The sequence below is a fragment of the Podarcis gaigeae genome (genome assembly GCF_964106915.1).
Source record: "Podarcis gaigeae genome assembly, chromosome: 9".
In the NCBI taxonomy this organism is placed as follows: Eukaryota; Metazoa; Chordata; class Lepidosauria; order Squamata; family Lacertidae; genus Podarcis; species Podarcis gaigeae.
The window spans coordinates 49,249,360-49,266,245 of NC_139685.1; the positions used below are offsets into that span (position 1 = coordinate 49,249,360).

Below are 16,886 nucleotides of genomic sequence, written 5' to 3' on the forward strand. Positions count from 1 at the left end.
ACATCTATTTCGACTAAATTCAAATCAGACAGCCTGGCCCCCCAAAACACACTGGAAGGGAGAGAGGGGATTGCAGAGTGTCTCCCTGGGTTTGCTGGAAGATTAGCTCTGTCAGGCTTCTCCCTCATCAGCAGCCATTCCATTAGATGATGATTATAAAATTTCTACACCACCATAAACAGAACACTACCCCACAGTTTAAAAGGCAATAGTTTATTTCATTGGCCAAAGGCTAATATAGGAGGGAAAAGGGGGGGACGGGACTGCAGAATCTCTTCACCTGCTCTGCAGAAAGACCAGCAACTTCTTGAGCCTTCTCTCCTTGAAATTTTTTCCATTTTAGTCAGCCATTACAACTGGAAAAAACTTTTAAGTTTGAGTTTGCTTCCCCCCACTCATCTCCTCCAAACATTTCCCTTTACTGCCATGTCTTTTTAGATTATAAATCTGAGTCTAATCAGCCCTGTTTAGGGAAGTTTTTACTGTCTGATGTTTTATCATTTTTTAAATTATTATTATCATTCTGTTGGAAGCCGCCCAGAGTGGCTGGGGAAACTCAGCCAGATGGGCGGGGTATAAATAAAATTATTATTATTAATGAATTTTGTAAGCCGCTCTAGGAATCATTTTTGGCTGATAAGCAGGATAAAAATGCTTTATATAAATCAATACTGAGTATCAGTGCCAAGTGGCCAATATGACATCATCTTGCTTTTCTAAACTTTCTTTTGGAAAAAGCCTTCTGACTGCTGTGGGCTCTCCTCTCTTACATCTCTGATTGGCTTCTATGCCAGACAAACCATGGTTCATCAGTTTGAACCATGTCAATTTTGTTACCACTAACCTAAATTGTTACCCCTGCCCACAGCACCTCCCGATCCAAAAAAGATTACCTGAAGAGAAATTACCACTAATCAATCAAACTAATATCTCAAAAACTAGAGAGGAAAAAATACGGAAATAAAGTTTCCTGTACTCAGCTATGGGATTCCATTTTTATTTATTTTGTTTCTGCAGCTGTAACATTAAAATTTTCCATTGTGGCTGGATAGAAACTGAATACCTAAAATCTAGCCACCAGAGTATCACTGTTATTACCTTTTCTTTAGGCAATTCCTTCATAATAATGCATTGCAGGAGTAAGCTGTTCAAAAATGTCATGATGACAGAAGTTGTAAGGGATGCCAATTTTCACTGAAAACTCACAAGAGCCTCTTGTTAAGGCTCTTGTAGCTCCAAGCCTCTTTACCCACCTGGTTAATATGCCAGGTGTCTTACTTGGAATACAGAAAAATTAATGGGGGCAAAATGTTGGATGGCAGGCAATAAACAAAAAGTGAAAAAATGAGTTTAGAATTCCTTGGTATGCTTTAGAAGTTAGCCAAAGTATAGGCCTGTACTAGCATAAGCTCTTTGAAAGAAAGCTGGGCAAGTAAGAATACTTATCCACTTCACACTGTATCGGCAATGATTTTAAACTGCTGTTTTTAGATCACAAATAAAGCCTGAATAAAGAACCTCAATAGTTTTCTTAAAAATGGGGGGCAGGGATGACACACTTGGTCAAAAATCAGAAAAAGGGAGAACGAAATATCAATTTTCAATACTTTAAAATCAGCTGCACCTGTGGCATTTTTAAAAAATCAGATCAGTTTGAAATTTGGCACTTTCATGGACCTCACCTCATCAGGTAGCCCATATATGCCAAGCACAATAATTTTAAGGCTTATAATTACAGGCCATTGTTTTTCTTACTTAAGTAAAAGGGCACTCCCATGTCCCTTTAATAAGGTACAGAAATAGATTCATATATAAGGTGCACAACAGAAATATGCCATGCAAATTTCAGACAGCTGTCTTGAATAGCGGTCTTCTCAAAATTTATTTATTTGTATTTATTCAACAAAACGCATACACTAACACACTAATACACTAATGCAGTAACAAAAGCTCTAAGTGGTTTATGATAAATATTAAAATTTATAAATAAAAACAAGTAATTGGAGACATTCAAAAACAATTAAAATCAACAGTAGAGAAACTGAAAACATTTCAGCATCAATGTGTTTGGATATGCTGGCCTAAACAAAAATGTTTTAGGCAAGTACCCAAAAGAATACGTCAAAGTGCCTGTCTGGTGTCAGCAGACAGAGGGTTCTTAAGTGTAGGTGCTGCTATACTAAAAGAATGATTTCTTAAGTGTGGAACTACTGTGTGGCAACCCACAGACTGAAGCAGCCAAGTGGGCACATTTGAGGTAAAGCGATTCTATAATAAAAAACCGTTTAGATGTTGGTAGACATGAATTCTACAGTGCTACCTTATATGCTAACAAATCTTACCAGTTATGATGATAGCTACCAAATATTCTTACTAAAGATGGCTAAACAAATACACGGATTTCCATGTATCAATGTTGTAATTAGTCAATGTCACATTGTGGTTAGGGAATGACTTCCACGAGGTTCGCTGGATAGTCTTGAGAAAGCCTTGCCTAGCCCATCTTAGAAAGCTGTATGGAGGCAATCAGTGAGAATGATATAGGTCCTGATCCAGCTAACGTTAGTTCTGAGTAAGTCCCGTTGCTTTCAGCGGAATATAACCACAACTAATTTTAGCTGAATTAAGGCCAGGAAATATAGTTTAACCTACCGTTCAGATAAGGGAAGAAAGAAACAAGAACAAAGAAAAGAAATAATTCAGGTTACAAATACACGAAAGGATTTATTGGCAGAACCCCAGCTAGCGAGATGGCAAATGCAATGAAGTGTTGCCATTTCCCAACAAACACTATGCTAGATTACTGCTCCAGGCTAACTCTTTACCCATAGAAGACAAAGATTCATTATGTTCATAGCTATTTTATTATGGACCCTGTATCATTACAAGGGTATCTGTCCTGCAGGATTGGTGTTCTTTTAAGAGTTTTAGCACAGAGGCATACAGCAGGCTTCCTCAACCTCAGCCTCCAGATGTTTTTGGCCTACAACTCCCATGATCCCTAGCTAGCAGGACCAGTGGTCAGGGATGATGGGAATTGTAGTCTCAAAACATCTGGAGGGCTGAGGTTGAGGAAGCCTGGGCAGAGAGCATAATATCACCATCATTTTAAGCTGTCCAGTTTAACAAACAGCTTGTTTCTTTGGTAGTGACAACTGCTGTGGAAACACACAAAACAAAACACCATCTGGTTGCATGATTTTCTCCTAAGTATCCATGCCTACTTCCATTTTTGGATTCCACTCAGGTCCTATTCCGACTTATTCCTGAAACAACATGGTAGAGAATTTAAAGTTTCAAAGTAAGTGGGGTTTTTGTATGTTTGCTTGTTTTTATAAAACTTTGCAATCACATCAGTTTCTTAAAATTAAAGCTAAGTGTTCATTTTAAAAGCAAGATGTACAGTTCGTTAAAAACTTTTCTAGTTCTAAATACACTACACTAACATATTTCTTTTGCCAAAAAAGCAAAATTTGATCAAGATATTTGACTAAAAAGCAATGCATTTGCGTTTAATTATAAGTTATTTCTGCCAACTATAACAAAATTTGTAACATACACATTTTGCTGTATGCCACATTTAGATCTAAAAGTACCCAGTGTTCACTGCACATCTATAATTTTAAAGTACTTTATAAGGAAATTATATATCTGGATATGAGTTGGCAGAAGATGCAGCTCACTTACCAGTTCAAAGCCAAAGGACTGAAGTATGATAGAAAGAAAAACAGAACATAATATAAAATAGCAGTTGGTAGCTTGGGATACTGCAAATATGCTTTTATTCAATGCTAATATGCTTTTGAACAAAAAATAGTTTTAATTCTTCATTGCCATTTCCCCAAGTTGCCATATGCCTAAATGAACCTTCCATAAATGTGAAGTTCATAATCACTCAGTAGCGTTCATCATGGATTTAATTTCTGCTAACATTAATGAGATTAGGTATTACATAATACCAGTATAACCAAAAACAGAAATGCCATTCAAGGAATTAAAAGGATACGTACACAAAAGGAAACCTTAACATTGTGCGTGTTTCCATGTAATTCTTTTTAAAGGAACAGTGTTTACTGGATGAGTATGTGTGCTTGAAAGCTACCACAACATGCTAGCTCAGGGAAGAAAAATAATATTGGAACCCAGAGAGATAATTCTATTCGAGATGTTTTACAATGAAATTAGGAAAAATATTCAAACTGTAACCGACTCCCTAATAGTTACTGCTATTACTATACAGGCAACAACCATTTTAGGTGTGTCCAGTTGACACGTGACTGCCGACACGCAGGTCCTTTTAGACCTGGAAGAGGGCAGTTCGGGGTGCGCTTATGCCTGCTCTGCCGTTGCGCATGGGGGCCAGTAACAGAACCCTTGCACAATATGGTTGCCGCCTGCACATGCCGCAGGGACAAGTCTATTGTCAAAAGAGAGCTGAGATTCTGAGATTCCTCGATCCATGGCAAGACTATGACCATGCCAACCAATTAAAAAATTGTCACTTGGACTGAAATAAGTAACCCTTTCACTTCCCACAATCTGGGTTGTATGGCCAGAATTGCATAAATGGTGACACTTACCAATCAAGATGTGACCAGACTTTATTGCTGAGCTGCCTGGTATCAAACCATGTACTACGAGTTTCTCTTCATTGGCACTTCTAGATTCAATACTGTGATTATGTTTTTCTGTTTTTCTCCATGGAGATTGATGGATAATCCCTATTAATGATTCCAGAAGCTTGAACTGCTCTCCTCTCTCAGCATTTGATAACCTCTTCGGATTTACATAAAGGCAGACATCTTTGTACCATTGCTGGGCGACATCCTCCACCCTCTGACCAGAATGGTGTTTCAGTATGGATGCTGGGCCAGAGGCACGGACATCGCATTTGTCACTTGGCATCTTCTTACTAGAATGTTTTGATAAAAACCTTTTATATTTTAATATTTTAGTGAACTTTTCCAGTCTGTGTTCACTCTTTCTATCTTTTTGAGATCGCTCACGAATAACCTCAGCTTCATTTTCACAAAACCTGACACGGTTCACCACAGGCATATCCAGAGAGGTGTCCGGAAGGAGAGTTTCTTCCTCATCTTCACTCAGCTCTAGATAGAATAATTCTCCATTTTTCTGTACACTATCTAACCATTCAGGTTCAAGGTCACTGTGAAAGACAAGGGCAGTATTAGCATGACAGCGAAGACAGAATGACTTACAATGTGCTTAATTTTGCAGCCCTCTGGAGCTAGTAACATAAAAGCACTTACAAGGAGGGGGATGGGATGAACCACAGACCTCGGTCTAAAGCAGCTGCATTCAACAGAGACCTACTATTCAGACCTGGCGAAAGCATCTATCATAGAAACCAACATTATTGAAGCATTCTTTTCACATCCATGCCTCAATAAGCAACCATACATTTACAAGTGAGAGGTCTCATTTTGATTAAAAGGACAAGGCAACCTGCCCCATCTCCAGTTCAGTCTAAGCACATGGAAAGAAAAGTATTTGCTGTGGCATTATGAGCAGCATGCAAATTAAAGCTATATTGCTGGCCTGCATTAGAGAAATTTTCTGTTGTTACATCTAAAAATGTTCCCCATTTGACACTTCAGACTGATAAAGGCAAACCAAGAAAGCTACTTTTGCATTTTTAAACTTGTCTTTTATTAGTTAAGCAATTTAGAAATACTAATGAAGATTCCCTGCAATTGAATTACAGTGGCACAGTTTGCATGTAATGCTAAATAATGGATTAGTACAATAAATCCCTAGTACAATGGATAATGGATTAGTACAATGAATCCCTAGCCGGAATTAAGATTGCTGGAAGAAATATCAACAACCTCAGATATGCAGATGACACAACCTTGATGGCAGAAAGTGAGGAGGAATTAAAGAACCTTTTAATGAGGGTGAAAGAGGAGAGCGCAAAATATGGCCTGAAGCTCAACATCAAAAAAACGAAGATCATGGCCACTGGTCCCATCACCTCCTGGCAAATAGAAGGGGAAGAAATGGAGGTAGTGAGAGATTTTACTTTCTTGGGCTCAATGATCACTGCAGATGGTGACAGCAGCCACGAAATTAAAAGACGCCTGCTTCTTGGGAGAAGGGCAATGACAGGCCTAGACAGCATCTTGAGAAGTAGAGACATCACCTTGCCAACAAAGGTTCGTATAGTTAAAGCTATGGTTTTCCCAGTAGTGATGTATGGAAGTGAGAGCTGGACCATAAAGAAGGCTGATCGCCGAAGAATTGATGCTTTTGAATTATGGTGCTGGAGGAGACTCTTGAGAGTCCCATGGACTGCAAGAAGATCAAACCTCTCCATACTGAAGGAAATCAATCCTGAGTGCTCACTGGAAGGACAGATTGTGAAGCTGAGGCTCCAGTACTTTGGCCACCTCATGAGAAGAGAAGACTCCCTGGAGAAGACCCTGATGTTGGGAAAGATGGAGGGCACAAGGAGAAGGGGACGGCAGAGGACGAGATGGTTGGATAGTGTTTTCGAGGTTACCAGCATGAGTTTGAGCAAACTGCGGGAGGCAGTGGAGGACAGAGGTGCCTGGCGTTCTCTGGTCCATGGGGTCACGAAGAGTCGGACACGACTAAACGACTAAACAACAACAACACAATATTTATGAACTGCAGGAAGCCTTGGGCTTGTTCATTGCCTCTTATATCCTGTGTGGCTAGAACAAAGACTTTGGAAATTTTTACTTTTGACTTCCTTTAAATACATACAACTGGGGATCGTGGTTTATCCAATGCTTATTTTCAACAAGCCAGCTTCAGAAACGATGGTCTGACATTGGCTTGTTTTAAAACTGACTATGTTAGTATTAAAATTATCACCCTCAGTTCAGACTCAACAAGCAGCCATGTTTAAAGGAAACCAGTCATTTTCCCAGCAAGTGGAGAAGGGAGTGGACGAGCCCATGGTTTAGCAGGATGTGGCCAGATAGGTGGGTGTGAGATGGAGTATACAACTCCATCACTCTTAACCCCATTATTTCAGAATGTTACTGACACTCTGACCTTCAGTTGTCTCCCTATGTCTACAGTCCACTATAAAATAGGTTTGAAACAAAACACTAACCTGCCCAGCTATTTGCTAACGCTGCATCACAACAACACAGGGTCTTTCTGCTTGTGCTCCTTCATGGACTGATCTTTTTCTCCCTAATGTATTGGTCACCATTCCCACTTTCTTCAACCAGTACTACAGAAATGTCTCTCTTACAATGTGCTTGCTTCATGGGACACAGCAGGGTTACCAGACAGTTCTTAAAATGTTGCTACTCATAGCATACCCAATTAAGTTGAATGGGTGACTATCTAAAGTACCAAAACTGATCACTTGTCAAAATGGAAAGTGATCAAGATGGAGCAGGGTACAATACAGCCATCTGGCAAGTACGGTACATTTTGTTGTCAGACAGACACTACTCAGACAGGTCTAACAATAGCATACTATGACCAGGGAGTCTGTTTGATCCCAACAGAAGATTTATACTAGAATTTCAAGAAAATGGTAGAGGCAGCCTTTATGGTCAAATTTGAATTAACTTCTCAAAAGAGCTTCTAGTTCATATTAGGTCCTGCATTTTTTTTTTTTGTGCAGACTTGCAAATTAAGGGTTATAGCCAAATAACTCATACGTCGCACAGATCCATTGAAATCATGACTGAGTATGGGTTAGTTGAATACAACTCTATGATTTGTACATAATTAGGAAATTGTGGCTGCAATCCCAACCCCACTTAACTGGGAGTAAATCCCAGGAAATTCAATAAGCCAATTTTCAGCAGACATGGTTAGGACCATACTGTAATCCAAGGCCTATTCTACCAGCTCCCTTCCAAGTCTTACATTTCTGATTTTGACGTAGTTAGTGGGATATGGTACTGATCTGAGCACAAAATCAAATATCATATTTCCTTGCAACCTACAACTTATTGCATTATCCTACGACTCGTTTGATTTTATTCAGAGTCAGCAACTAAAACATCTGTACAAATTATGTGGTTTAAAATGTTACCAATAAAGAGGTACTGGAATTTAAGAGCTTATAATCTGTGTTCTGTCACTAAAACCAGATAGAAAATTTCAGATGCATTAGGATGCTTTTCTATTTTTAAGAGCAAGAGCATGTCAGATTACCAGGAAAGGATGGGAGGGACCTGATAGCAATTAAAATCCTACTCTGAATGGAAAAAAATCGCAAGACAAAGAAAGGGTTTTTCTACGTGATTGAGAGAAGGAACAGGTTGGAAGGTAATAGCACTATTTAAATGTGCACATGGCTTCTGAGAAAGCCAGGCTTCTGTTATACACTCTATATGCTAAAAACCCTGGGGTCTAGTACCACTGCTGGAAGAGCTGTATGCATTAAGACTTGACATGGGAAGGCAAATAAAGGGAGATTGAATTTATATGAATTGTGATAGGAAAAATGGTTTGTGGGTCAAAGGTGCAGAAAGAAAGAAGAGCACAATGGCTAAAAAAATTTCCTGTTGCACTTTTCTACTCTTCCCCTGTCTCAGACACAAATAAATCACCATTCTCTAACCCAGGAGAGGCTGCTAACATTGCAAGCATTACTAGTACTAGTACTTGTCTGAATGAGGTGCAAAAACTGCTTTGCAGCATCAGGGTAGATGTGTGTATAGAAATACTGTGTGTATGTCTGGTAGTCTGTGTTTTGTGCTTTAATATTTCTTTGACCTCTGTTGATGCCAGAGTTCAAGGCCTTGTGCTGCTATGTTGGCAAACCTGTTCAGTGGTAGCTGCTTAGTAACAGGTTCTGAAAGTGGAGAGAAGGTATTTATAGACAGGGTCTGGATGAGGTAAATTCATTGTGATTGGTCTTGGAAAAATTGACTCCAGTAGGCTAGAGGTTCTTGACAATGAAACTGTTTGTGATGGGAGTCAGATGAGGAGGGAGGTTTAGGTAAAAAACAGAGAATGTTAAAGGGGACAGCAGAGAGCTGTATATTAACACTATTCATCTCTGGTTTCGATCAAAAGTTCTATCCAAATATTTTTACCAAAATAAGGTTGCACAAGTGGGTTTTTAAAACCAGCTAAACGGTCCAAGCAATTAGAAGTACAACTGGAGAAGCTTTGGAGTAAGAGGCAGATTGTACCTAGTATCGGGACCCAACTGAGTGAATTTGGCTGAGGTGAAGGTTGAGGGAATTTAGCTTACGGTAAAACCACTTAGAAGCTGGTGTCAGCAATAGTGGCTCTTGAGTCCTTAGAAATTGTCCAATACAAGTATGACCCCAATGTAAATATCAGTATTCCCTTACATACAAAATATTCATTTGATGAATAATCTTAGTTAACAGTTCATCCTGTTTCCAGTGTTGGTATCAATCTCACGCTTAAGCCTATGATACCAAGCTATTAGATGGATTTAAAAGCATTCTGAAGTAATTGATAGCAGCAAAAAAGGGATACACTGAAGAATTCTAAAGTGGCAAGGAGTTCCATAGATCTTGAGATATAAAATATAAAGTAAAGGTAAAGGTACCTCTGCCCGTACGGGCCAGTCTTGACAGACTCTAGGGTTGTACGCTCATCTCACTCTATAGGCCAGCGCTGTCCGCAGACACTTCTGGGTCACGTGGCCAGCGTGACAAGCTGCATCTGGCGAGCCAGCGCAGCACACGGAACGCTGTTTACCTTCCCGCTGGTAAGCGGTCCCTATTTATCTACTTGCACCCAGGGGTGCTTTCGAACTGCTAGGTTGGCAGGCACTGGGACCGAACGACGGGAGCGCACCCCGCCGCGGGGATTCGAACTGCCGACCAAGCGATCAGCAAGTCCTAGGCGCTGAGGTTTTACCCACAGCGCCACCCGCGTCCCGAAATATAAAATATAAAGAGTCACAAATATATAAACTTCTATGAAATAACAGCACCCTGATTACCTAGCTCCTGAAGGGCTTGAGGCTGAAGATGAACAGAGAGAGGGCATGTAAACCACAGATGCTACAACTGGGGTAGAACAAATGCAAAAACAGGGCTAGTGAGTGAAGGCTTACATTTTATACTTACACCCCAAAGGGAGGAATATCTGAATTTCTTGCCCAGGGCAATTGAACAGTTAGCAGCCCTCTTTTCAGTAAGCCTAGCCAAGAATCAACAAAGGTGAGAAATTCCCATCTTTCCCATTCCAATATAGTTCATATATACACCATATTTTTATTTTTTCCAAAAATCATTTTCTTCAAAGAATTGTGAGAACTGCAGTTTGTTAAGGGTGCTGGGAATTGTGGCTTTGTGGTGGGTAAACCACAGTTCCCAGTTGCTCCTTTACGTTCCCTCCCTTATAGTCACTTTTAACCGTTTGTCCTTGTTTTAATCTTTTTAAGTTATGTATGGCATAATCACATTTTAATTATTCGTTTTTATCCCTTATCTGTTTTAAGTCATATGTGTTCAGTTTATCTGTATGTTTTATCTTACGCTGGCCTGTGACCAAAATAAAGATTGATATAGAGACTGAAATAGAGTCAGTTCCCAGGATTCTTTGGGGGAAGTAAAGTGCTTTAAATGTACAGTATGTACATAGCACTAAGAGGGATGAAGAGTGTCCAGGTGAAGAGACAGGAAGGTTACTGCTGTTTAGAGAGGAGGGACTCTGTGATTGTAAGCAGGTACATCCATCCATCATCAAAGGCCCTAGTTCTGCAGTTTGAAAAAGCTCAGTCAGCAGAGCATGAGGATCTTAATCTTAGGGTTGTGGGTTCAAGTCCCAAGCTGGGCCAAAGATTCCTGAACTGCATGGGGTTGGACAACAAGACCCTTGCAGCCTGACTCCCTCCTTTGGCAATCTTCACAGAACTTTAGCTTAATGGTTGCCATCAATTTGATTTTAATTAATTTTTATAATGGAATGCATTTAAAATGTTGCACTATTTTATTGTTGTTAGCCGCCCTGAGCCCGGCTTCGGCTGGGGAGGGCGGGATATAAATAAAATTTATTATTTATTATTATTATTGTGAGTCCTTCCAACTCCACAATTCTATTATCTGATGCGATGATTGAGGGGAGGTTGGGGTGGGAGGTTGGGGTGGAAGGAATCTCGATATTTTCGGAGTAGCAAATAACATATGGACAGATTTTTTAAAATAAAAACCAGCCCAAATCCCAACATTTGGAAGAAACAGAAAACGCTGGAATAGCAGCAGCAGGAGGCCCCAATTACACAGCGCCCCCCTCCAGCGGTTCTCAACCTGGGGGTCCCCAGATGTTGTTGGACTACAACTCCCATCATCCCTGAGCTCTGGCCTTGCTAGCTCGGGGTGAAGGAAGTTGTAGTTCAACATCTGGGGAGTCACAGGTTGAGAAAGGCTGCGTCCACCCCCTTCTCTTCCTTACTCGGAGCCGCTGGACAGAGACGCAGAGCAGGAGCTTCCGCTGCCAGGCGAGAGGCGACCTTCGCATTCCTCAGGCTGCTGCGGTTCTCGAGGAACCTCAAAGGGCAACGGCGACGCTTTGTCCATGGCGTCCGGACGAAGCTTCCCCTCAGGAAGATCCGCAGCAGGCCGCCGCCATGACAGCGAACTCCGGAAGCCCGAGCCGCAGCACGTGACCCATAAGCGGCTCGCCGATTGGCGCAGGCTGCGGAAACCATGGCAACCTAGGAAGCTCCCTGAGCCCAAACTCTCCTCGTTGCAAAGATTTGCTCCGCTCTGGATGCTCACAGGAAACGTTCTCTTTTATATACCCTTTTCGTTCGTCGCCCTGCCTAATGATCTAGGGCCCACTCGGTTCAGTGGGTCAGGTACAGCCCACTTTACCTGCTCCCACGACATTTGTCAGTAGATTGCGTCTCAATACTACAGTCCTCGCACTTTACCTGCTCCCAGGTAAGGTGCGAGGACTGTAGCCTTGCAACGCAATCTACTGACAAATGAATTCAACTGGGTTCAACGGGTTTCCACCCTCTTAGATAAAGTGGGTTTGGGCGCCTTGCGGCGCAATCTTGCGGACGTGGAAATCCTTGCTCACGTGTAAATTCAGTGGGACTTATTCCTAAGTAGAATGTGCTATGGATCATTGCCTTACAATCCTACGCACGTTTATTCAAATGCAAATTCCAATGCGTTCAGTGGATTTACTCCCTAGTAAGTGAGTTCACGGTTGTGCTTACAAGAATGTAAGTGCCATTTAACTCTCTGGGCAAACATGCCTAGAACTGAGCTCTTAAGGCTGCAAGTCTTGGAAACCTTTCAGTTGCATTCGTATCTGAGGCACTTCATAGGTCTGGATGAGGAGTAGTAAACGGTTCTTCTCCAGCTTGAAATCAGAGGAAGAGCAGAGCATAACTTCAGTGAAGAGAGGTGTATGTAATATGCAGTCAGATGCTATTTGTCAGCAATTTATAGAGGAATTGCCTGTCATGCAGGTAGTTCCTCCAAAAACTGCTAGCACGTTGCAGTCACTGGGTGCCATTTCAGTTTTTCATTTTAGGTGCCATTCTCATTTTTTTGTACTAGAGATGCACAGCCAATGTTTTGACTAGTAAATATTTATCCCGTTCCTCTCCTGTATGCTACAGTTGGGGCTTACAGCCTACACCTATACTTACTTACTTAGAAATAAGTCCCTCTTTTGAACTAAGCACATTTCTAAGAAGAAAGCACACTTTATTTTCTAAACATTAAAAAGAGTGTTCCAATCGTCAGTTTCTTGGATAAATCTCAAAAGGAGTAAATGTAGATTGTGACTCATCAGTGAAGAAATGGAGAAACAACGTGCAATTTGAACAACTGCCATTCTTGGCTTTAATTTCTTGTGGTTATGTTAAGCAATAGCAGTAGCCATGCTGAACTGCTACTTGTATAAGCAACATTAAGTCTCCTGTTACACAGAGGCTACAGTCTGCTCCTCAGCAGTATGTCCAGCACAAGGGGCTATAAATTAAGCTATATAAAAACAGCAAGAGATGATTTCTTTATTGCACAGTCTGTAAGTAAAGCTCACTGGAGATGTCCTGCAGTATTTTAAAGTCTTTTTTGTTGTTATTTTCTGTTCCGTCTAGACTAGGAATTAAAGGCAGGTTATTACAACACTACCATTTGCCATCTCAGTCAGAGAGACAAAGTGATGTGCATACCTTAATCAACAGAGTGAATACTACTCCCACTTATCTTTTGTTTCTGCATTTGATATAGTGTACTACAGAAATACTAAACTGTGGGAAAGAAGCAATTATCCTTGACACAGAAATTATATTTACTGAGGCTACAGAAGAGGTAGACAACATGGTGCCCTCCAGATGTTACAGTCACTCTTGACCATTGAACAGACTGGCCAAAGCTGGTGGGCGATGCAATCTAGTAATATGGGACCATGTTGACTACCTATGACCTACAGCAACATTACACCAGTAAAGTGTGAAGGATGGATCGCTATTTTTTACAATGTTTAATTTTGTATATGAAGGAGATGGAGGAAAAGAAAAGAGTTCCTCTCTCTCCAAAAATAGTCAACTATGTTTACATTCAGAAGAATTAATGGTATAGTCTGTTAAATGATGCTTTCTCAGTAAGGAATATATATATATATATATATATATATATATATATATATATATATATATTTGCTTTCGTAGATTTTCACGGGTACAGGAATGCAGGTTTTGGTGTCCTCGGGTGTCTTCCCGTGTAAAAGTTGGGGTGTCTAGGCGACGTTTCGACGAGGTCTCACTCGTCATCTTCAGGCTGGTGCTTTCGGCTTCTTGTTACTGGAACAGAGCGGGATCTCAATGTTTGAGTTCCTATAAATACTGTAGAGGGGGTGTGGTGTCTAGCCTCCAATGTTCTGGGCAGAGAGGAAGTTCCCAGGCTAGTGTGCCTTTTCTTCTTTTGTTCCTTAATTACTTGAGAGATACCTTGAGTGATTTCTTGAGTGATATCCTGAGTACCCACCACGGAACATCACCACAAGAGAATAATCATGGAAGCCATCGAGATAGAGAAACACCCTCACAACATGAACAAGCGTGACGACACATCCCGCTTGCCAGACATCTGGAAATTAGCCCTCCCCACAAAAACTGACACCAGATCCAGAGGCACACAGAACGCCAACACCAATCAACCACACCAGACCCAAACCCAGACCCTCTCCACAGATGAATTACTGACACCATCCAGTAGCCAATCCATGGTGGCACCTCCGGATGCTGCACCCCCCTGCAATCCCTACACAGATCTGGCTGACACAAGCCACAAAACCACAGCTCGCCCCTATACACGAAGCCAAGCCAAAGCACAACTAAGTGCAATACAGCCATCTTCTCAGGAAAACTCTTCACAAAGTTCAAGAGGTCAAGACACAAAGACTTTAGCAACTAATCCACACCTAATGACCCACCTAAGTGGTACTCAGGATATCACTCAAGAAATCACTCAAGGTATCTCTCAAGTAATTAAGGAACAAAAGAAGAAAAGGCACACTAGCCTGGGAACTTCCTCTCTGCCCAGAACATTGGAGGCTAGACACCACACCCCCTCTACAGTATTTATAGGAACTCAAACATTGAGATCCCGCTCTGTTCCAGTAACAAGAAGCCGAAAGCACCAGCCTGAAGATGACGAGTGAGACCTCGTCGAAACGTCGCCTAGACACCCCAACTTTTACACGGGAAGACACCCGAGGACACCAAAACCTGCATATATATATATATATATATATGATCATTCAGTCTTACAGATGTCTAGCTGCTGAAAAATGGGTTGATATAGACACAGAACATTTAAACTCAAAGGATATAAAAACTAAATCCATGCATTAAAATAGTTACATTCACTTGCAATTAAGCACCCCATGATTTTGATTTACAGAAATCACCACACTTTCCCCAACTTTCTCAGAAAGGGTGTGTGGGGGTGGGATTTCATCTAAGCCGACAATTTCAAGTATATATGTATCTTAATAAAGAACATTACCATAGTCACAAGTATTTGTGTGTCTCACATTATAATGTGCAATGTGTTGGCAGGCATAAGGGCAACGGTAATGTCTATCAGACCTGGCCAGTGCCCTATGAGAGCTGAGGGTGCCCTTATAATATATTACAGACTCCTCTGCTATATTCAGAATTACGACACTGAGCATTTTCCACATGGAAACGACGGGAGAAAATAAAATAATTAGAAGGGTGTGTGTGTGTGATGCATGAGTGTGTGATGCATGTAACCCCAGCTGTGTGTAGGAAAGAAAGTGAAGGCAACCCTATTTAGGGAAGTTTTTAATGTTTGATTGTGTTTTTAATATTCTGTTGGGAGCCGCACAGAGTGGCTAGGGAAACCCAGCCAGATGGGCAGGGTATAAATTATTATCATCATCATCAGAGAGGAGAGAAAAAATTGTAACACATATCACATTCCAAGGGGAAGCATTAACTAAGGATGGGGAATCAGTGTGCACTCCAGATGCTGTTGAACTCTAAGCGCTCATCACCCTTGAGGCAGGCATGGCCAAACTTGGCCCTCCAGATGTTTTTGGACTACAACTCCCATCATCCCTAGCTAACAGGACCGGTGGTCAGGGATATGGGGATGGTAGTCCCAAAACATCTGGAGGGCCAAGTTTGGCCATGCCTGCAACCATTGGCCATGCTGGCTTGGGCAGATGGGAGCTTGAGTTCAGCAACATCTGTTGGGCTCCCGGCTCCCCATACCGGCACTTTTCCTTAGTCCACGATGGTTCGCACTTACCTGTGCAGCAGGATGCTCTGAACGGAATCCAGATCCTCCAGGTTCCTGGTGACAGGTCTGGGGATTCTGCGCTTACTAACGCGGAACATGCTGCGGAAAGAGACGGCGCCTTTTCCTCCTCATTGCCGGGGTGCAAAGCCACGTTTGCAGAGTCCATCGGGATTCATGCACAATCTTGCAAAACCGCTCCTCGACTCCAGACAAGGTAAACAGCGCAGAGGAGGAGAGATGGGTCGTCGAAACCTACCAAGCTGCTAGCAACTCTTTGCGTCCGGGAGTTGGAAGGAAGTAACTTACTTCTCAATCTCTGGCGTCTGTAGCACCCGGCGATCTCCACCTCCTCCGAAGATCTCACTTCCCCACCTTCTTCCCATGGCCAGCTGCAACCGGGAGAGAGCCCTAACCTGCCGTTGCAACAGCAAACTACTTCTGCAGATGAAACTTCGCGGTTTGCTGCTCTAGTTTAGCAGAGCAGGTGGGACGCCTGTCCGCCCTCCCTCCTCCTCCTCTCTTATTCTCCTGGGTCTTAGAGTCCCCTCAAACTCTGAAAATTAGGCAGGGCTCGTGACATTTTAAAATCGAGACACGAAAAAGCTTAGCCGGGCGTCAGTTCCATAGAGCTCAGTGACACACACTTGGTTCTGAATAAACGTGCTTAATCTCAGGATGCCAAAAATATGAGCTCTCGTGATATTTGTGTGCTTTGTTTCTGAAGGGTGTTCATGCATCACAGAAAACAGCATTACAAGTGGTTTAAGCAAAATTGATTTACAGTGGTACCTCAGGTTAAGTACTTACCGGTAATTTGTTCCAGAGGTCCGTTCTTAATCTGAAACTGTTCTTAACCTGAAGCACCACTTTAGTTAATGGGGCCTCCTGCTGCTGCCGCGCCGCCAGAGCACGATTTCTGTTCTCATCCTGAAGCAAAGTTCTTAACCCAAGGTAATATTTCTGGGTTAGTGGAGTCTGTAACCTGAAGCGTATGTAACCTGAAGCATATGTGACCCGAGGTACCACTGTAGTTTGTTAAAGGTGCTCAGAGTTGATAGGAGGAGACCCCCTATTCCTCTTCCAGAGCTAAAATTCCCAGAGTTCCCTGGGAAGAGGGATTGATTGTTAAACCACCCTGGGAAATTATAC

The 16,886-nt window shown here is 41.8% G+C and overlaps 1 protein-coding gene across 3 annotated transcripts in view; it reads right to left on the reverse strand.

Moving 5' to 3' along the window:
• The window catches only part of INTU (inturned planar cell polarity protein), a 34,126-nt gene extending 17,943 nt beyond the window's left edge, over positions 1-16,183 (reverse strand). Inside the window, exons 1-2 of one of the 3 annotated variants that reach the window (XR_014568057.1) lie at positions 11,398-11,602; positions 4,581-5,167 (exon numbers count right to left, since the gene is read on the reverse strand). Coding sequence is in view for 2 of the 3 variants with exons in the window: in XM_083755535.1 (XP_083611661.1) it covers positions 4,581-5,167; positions 11,398-11,522 (712 nt within the window). In the remaining variant the exon portion in view is untranslated. Of the gene's footprint in view, positions 1-4,580; positions 5,168-11,397; positions 11,603-15,746 lie in introns of those variants that run through there. The other 2 variants (XM_083755536.1, XM_083755535.1) reach the window with 2 other exon arrangements.
• Between the last annotated feature and the right edge of the window lie 703 nt (positions 16,184-16,886).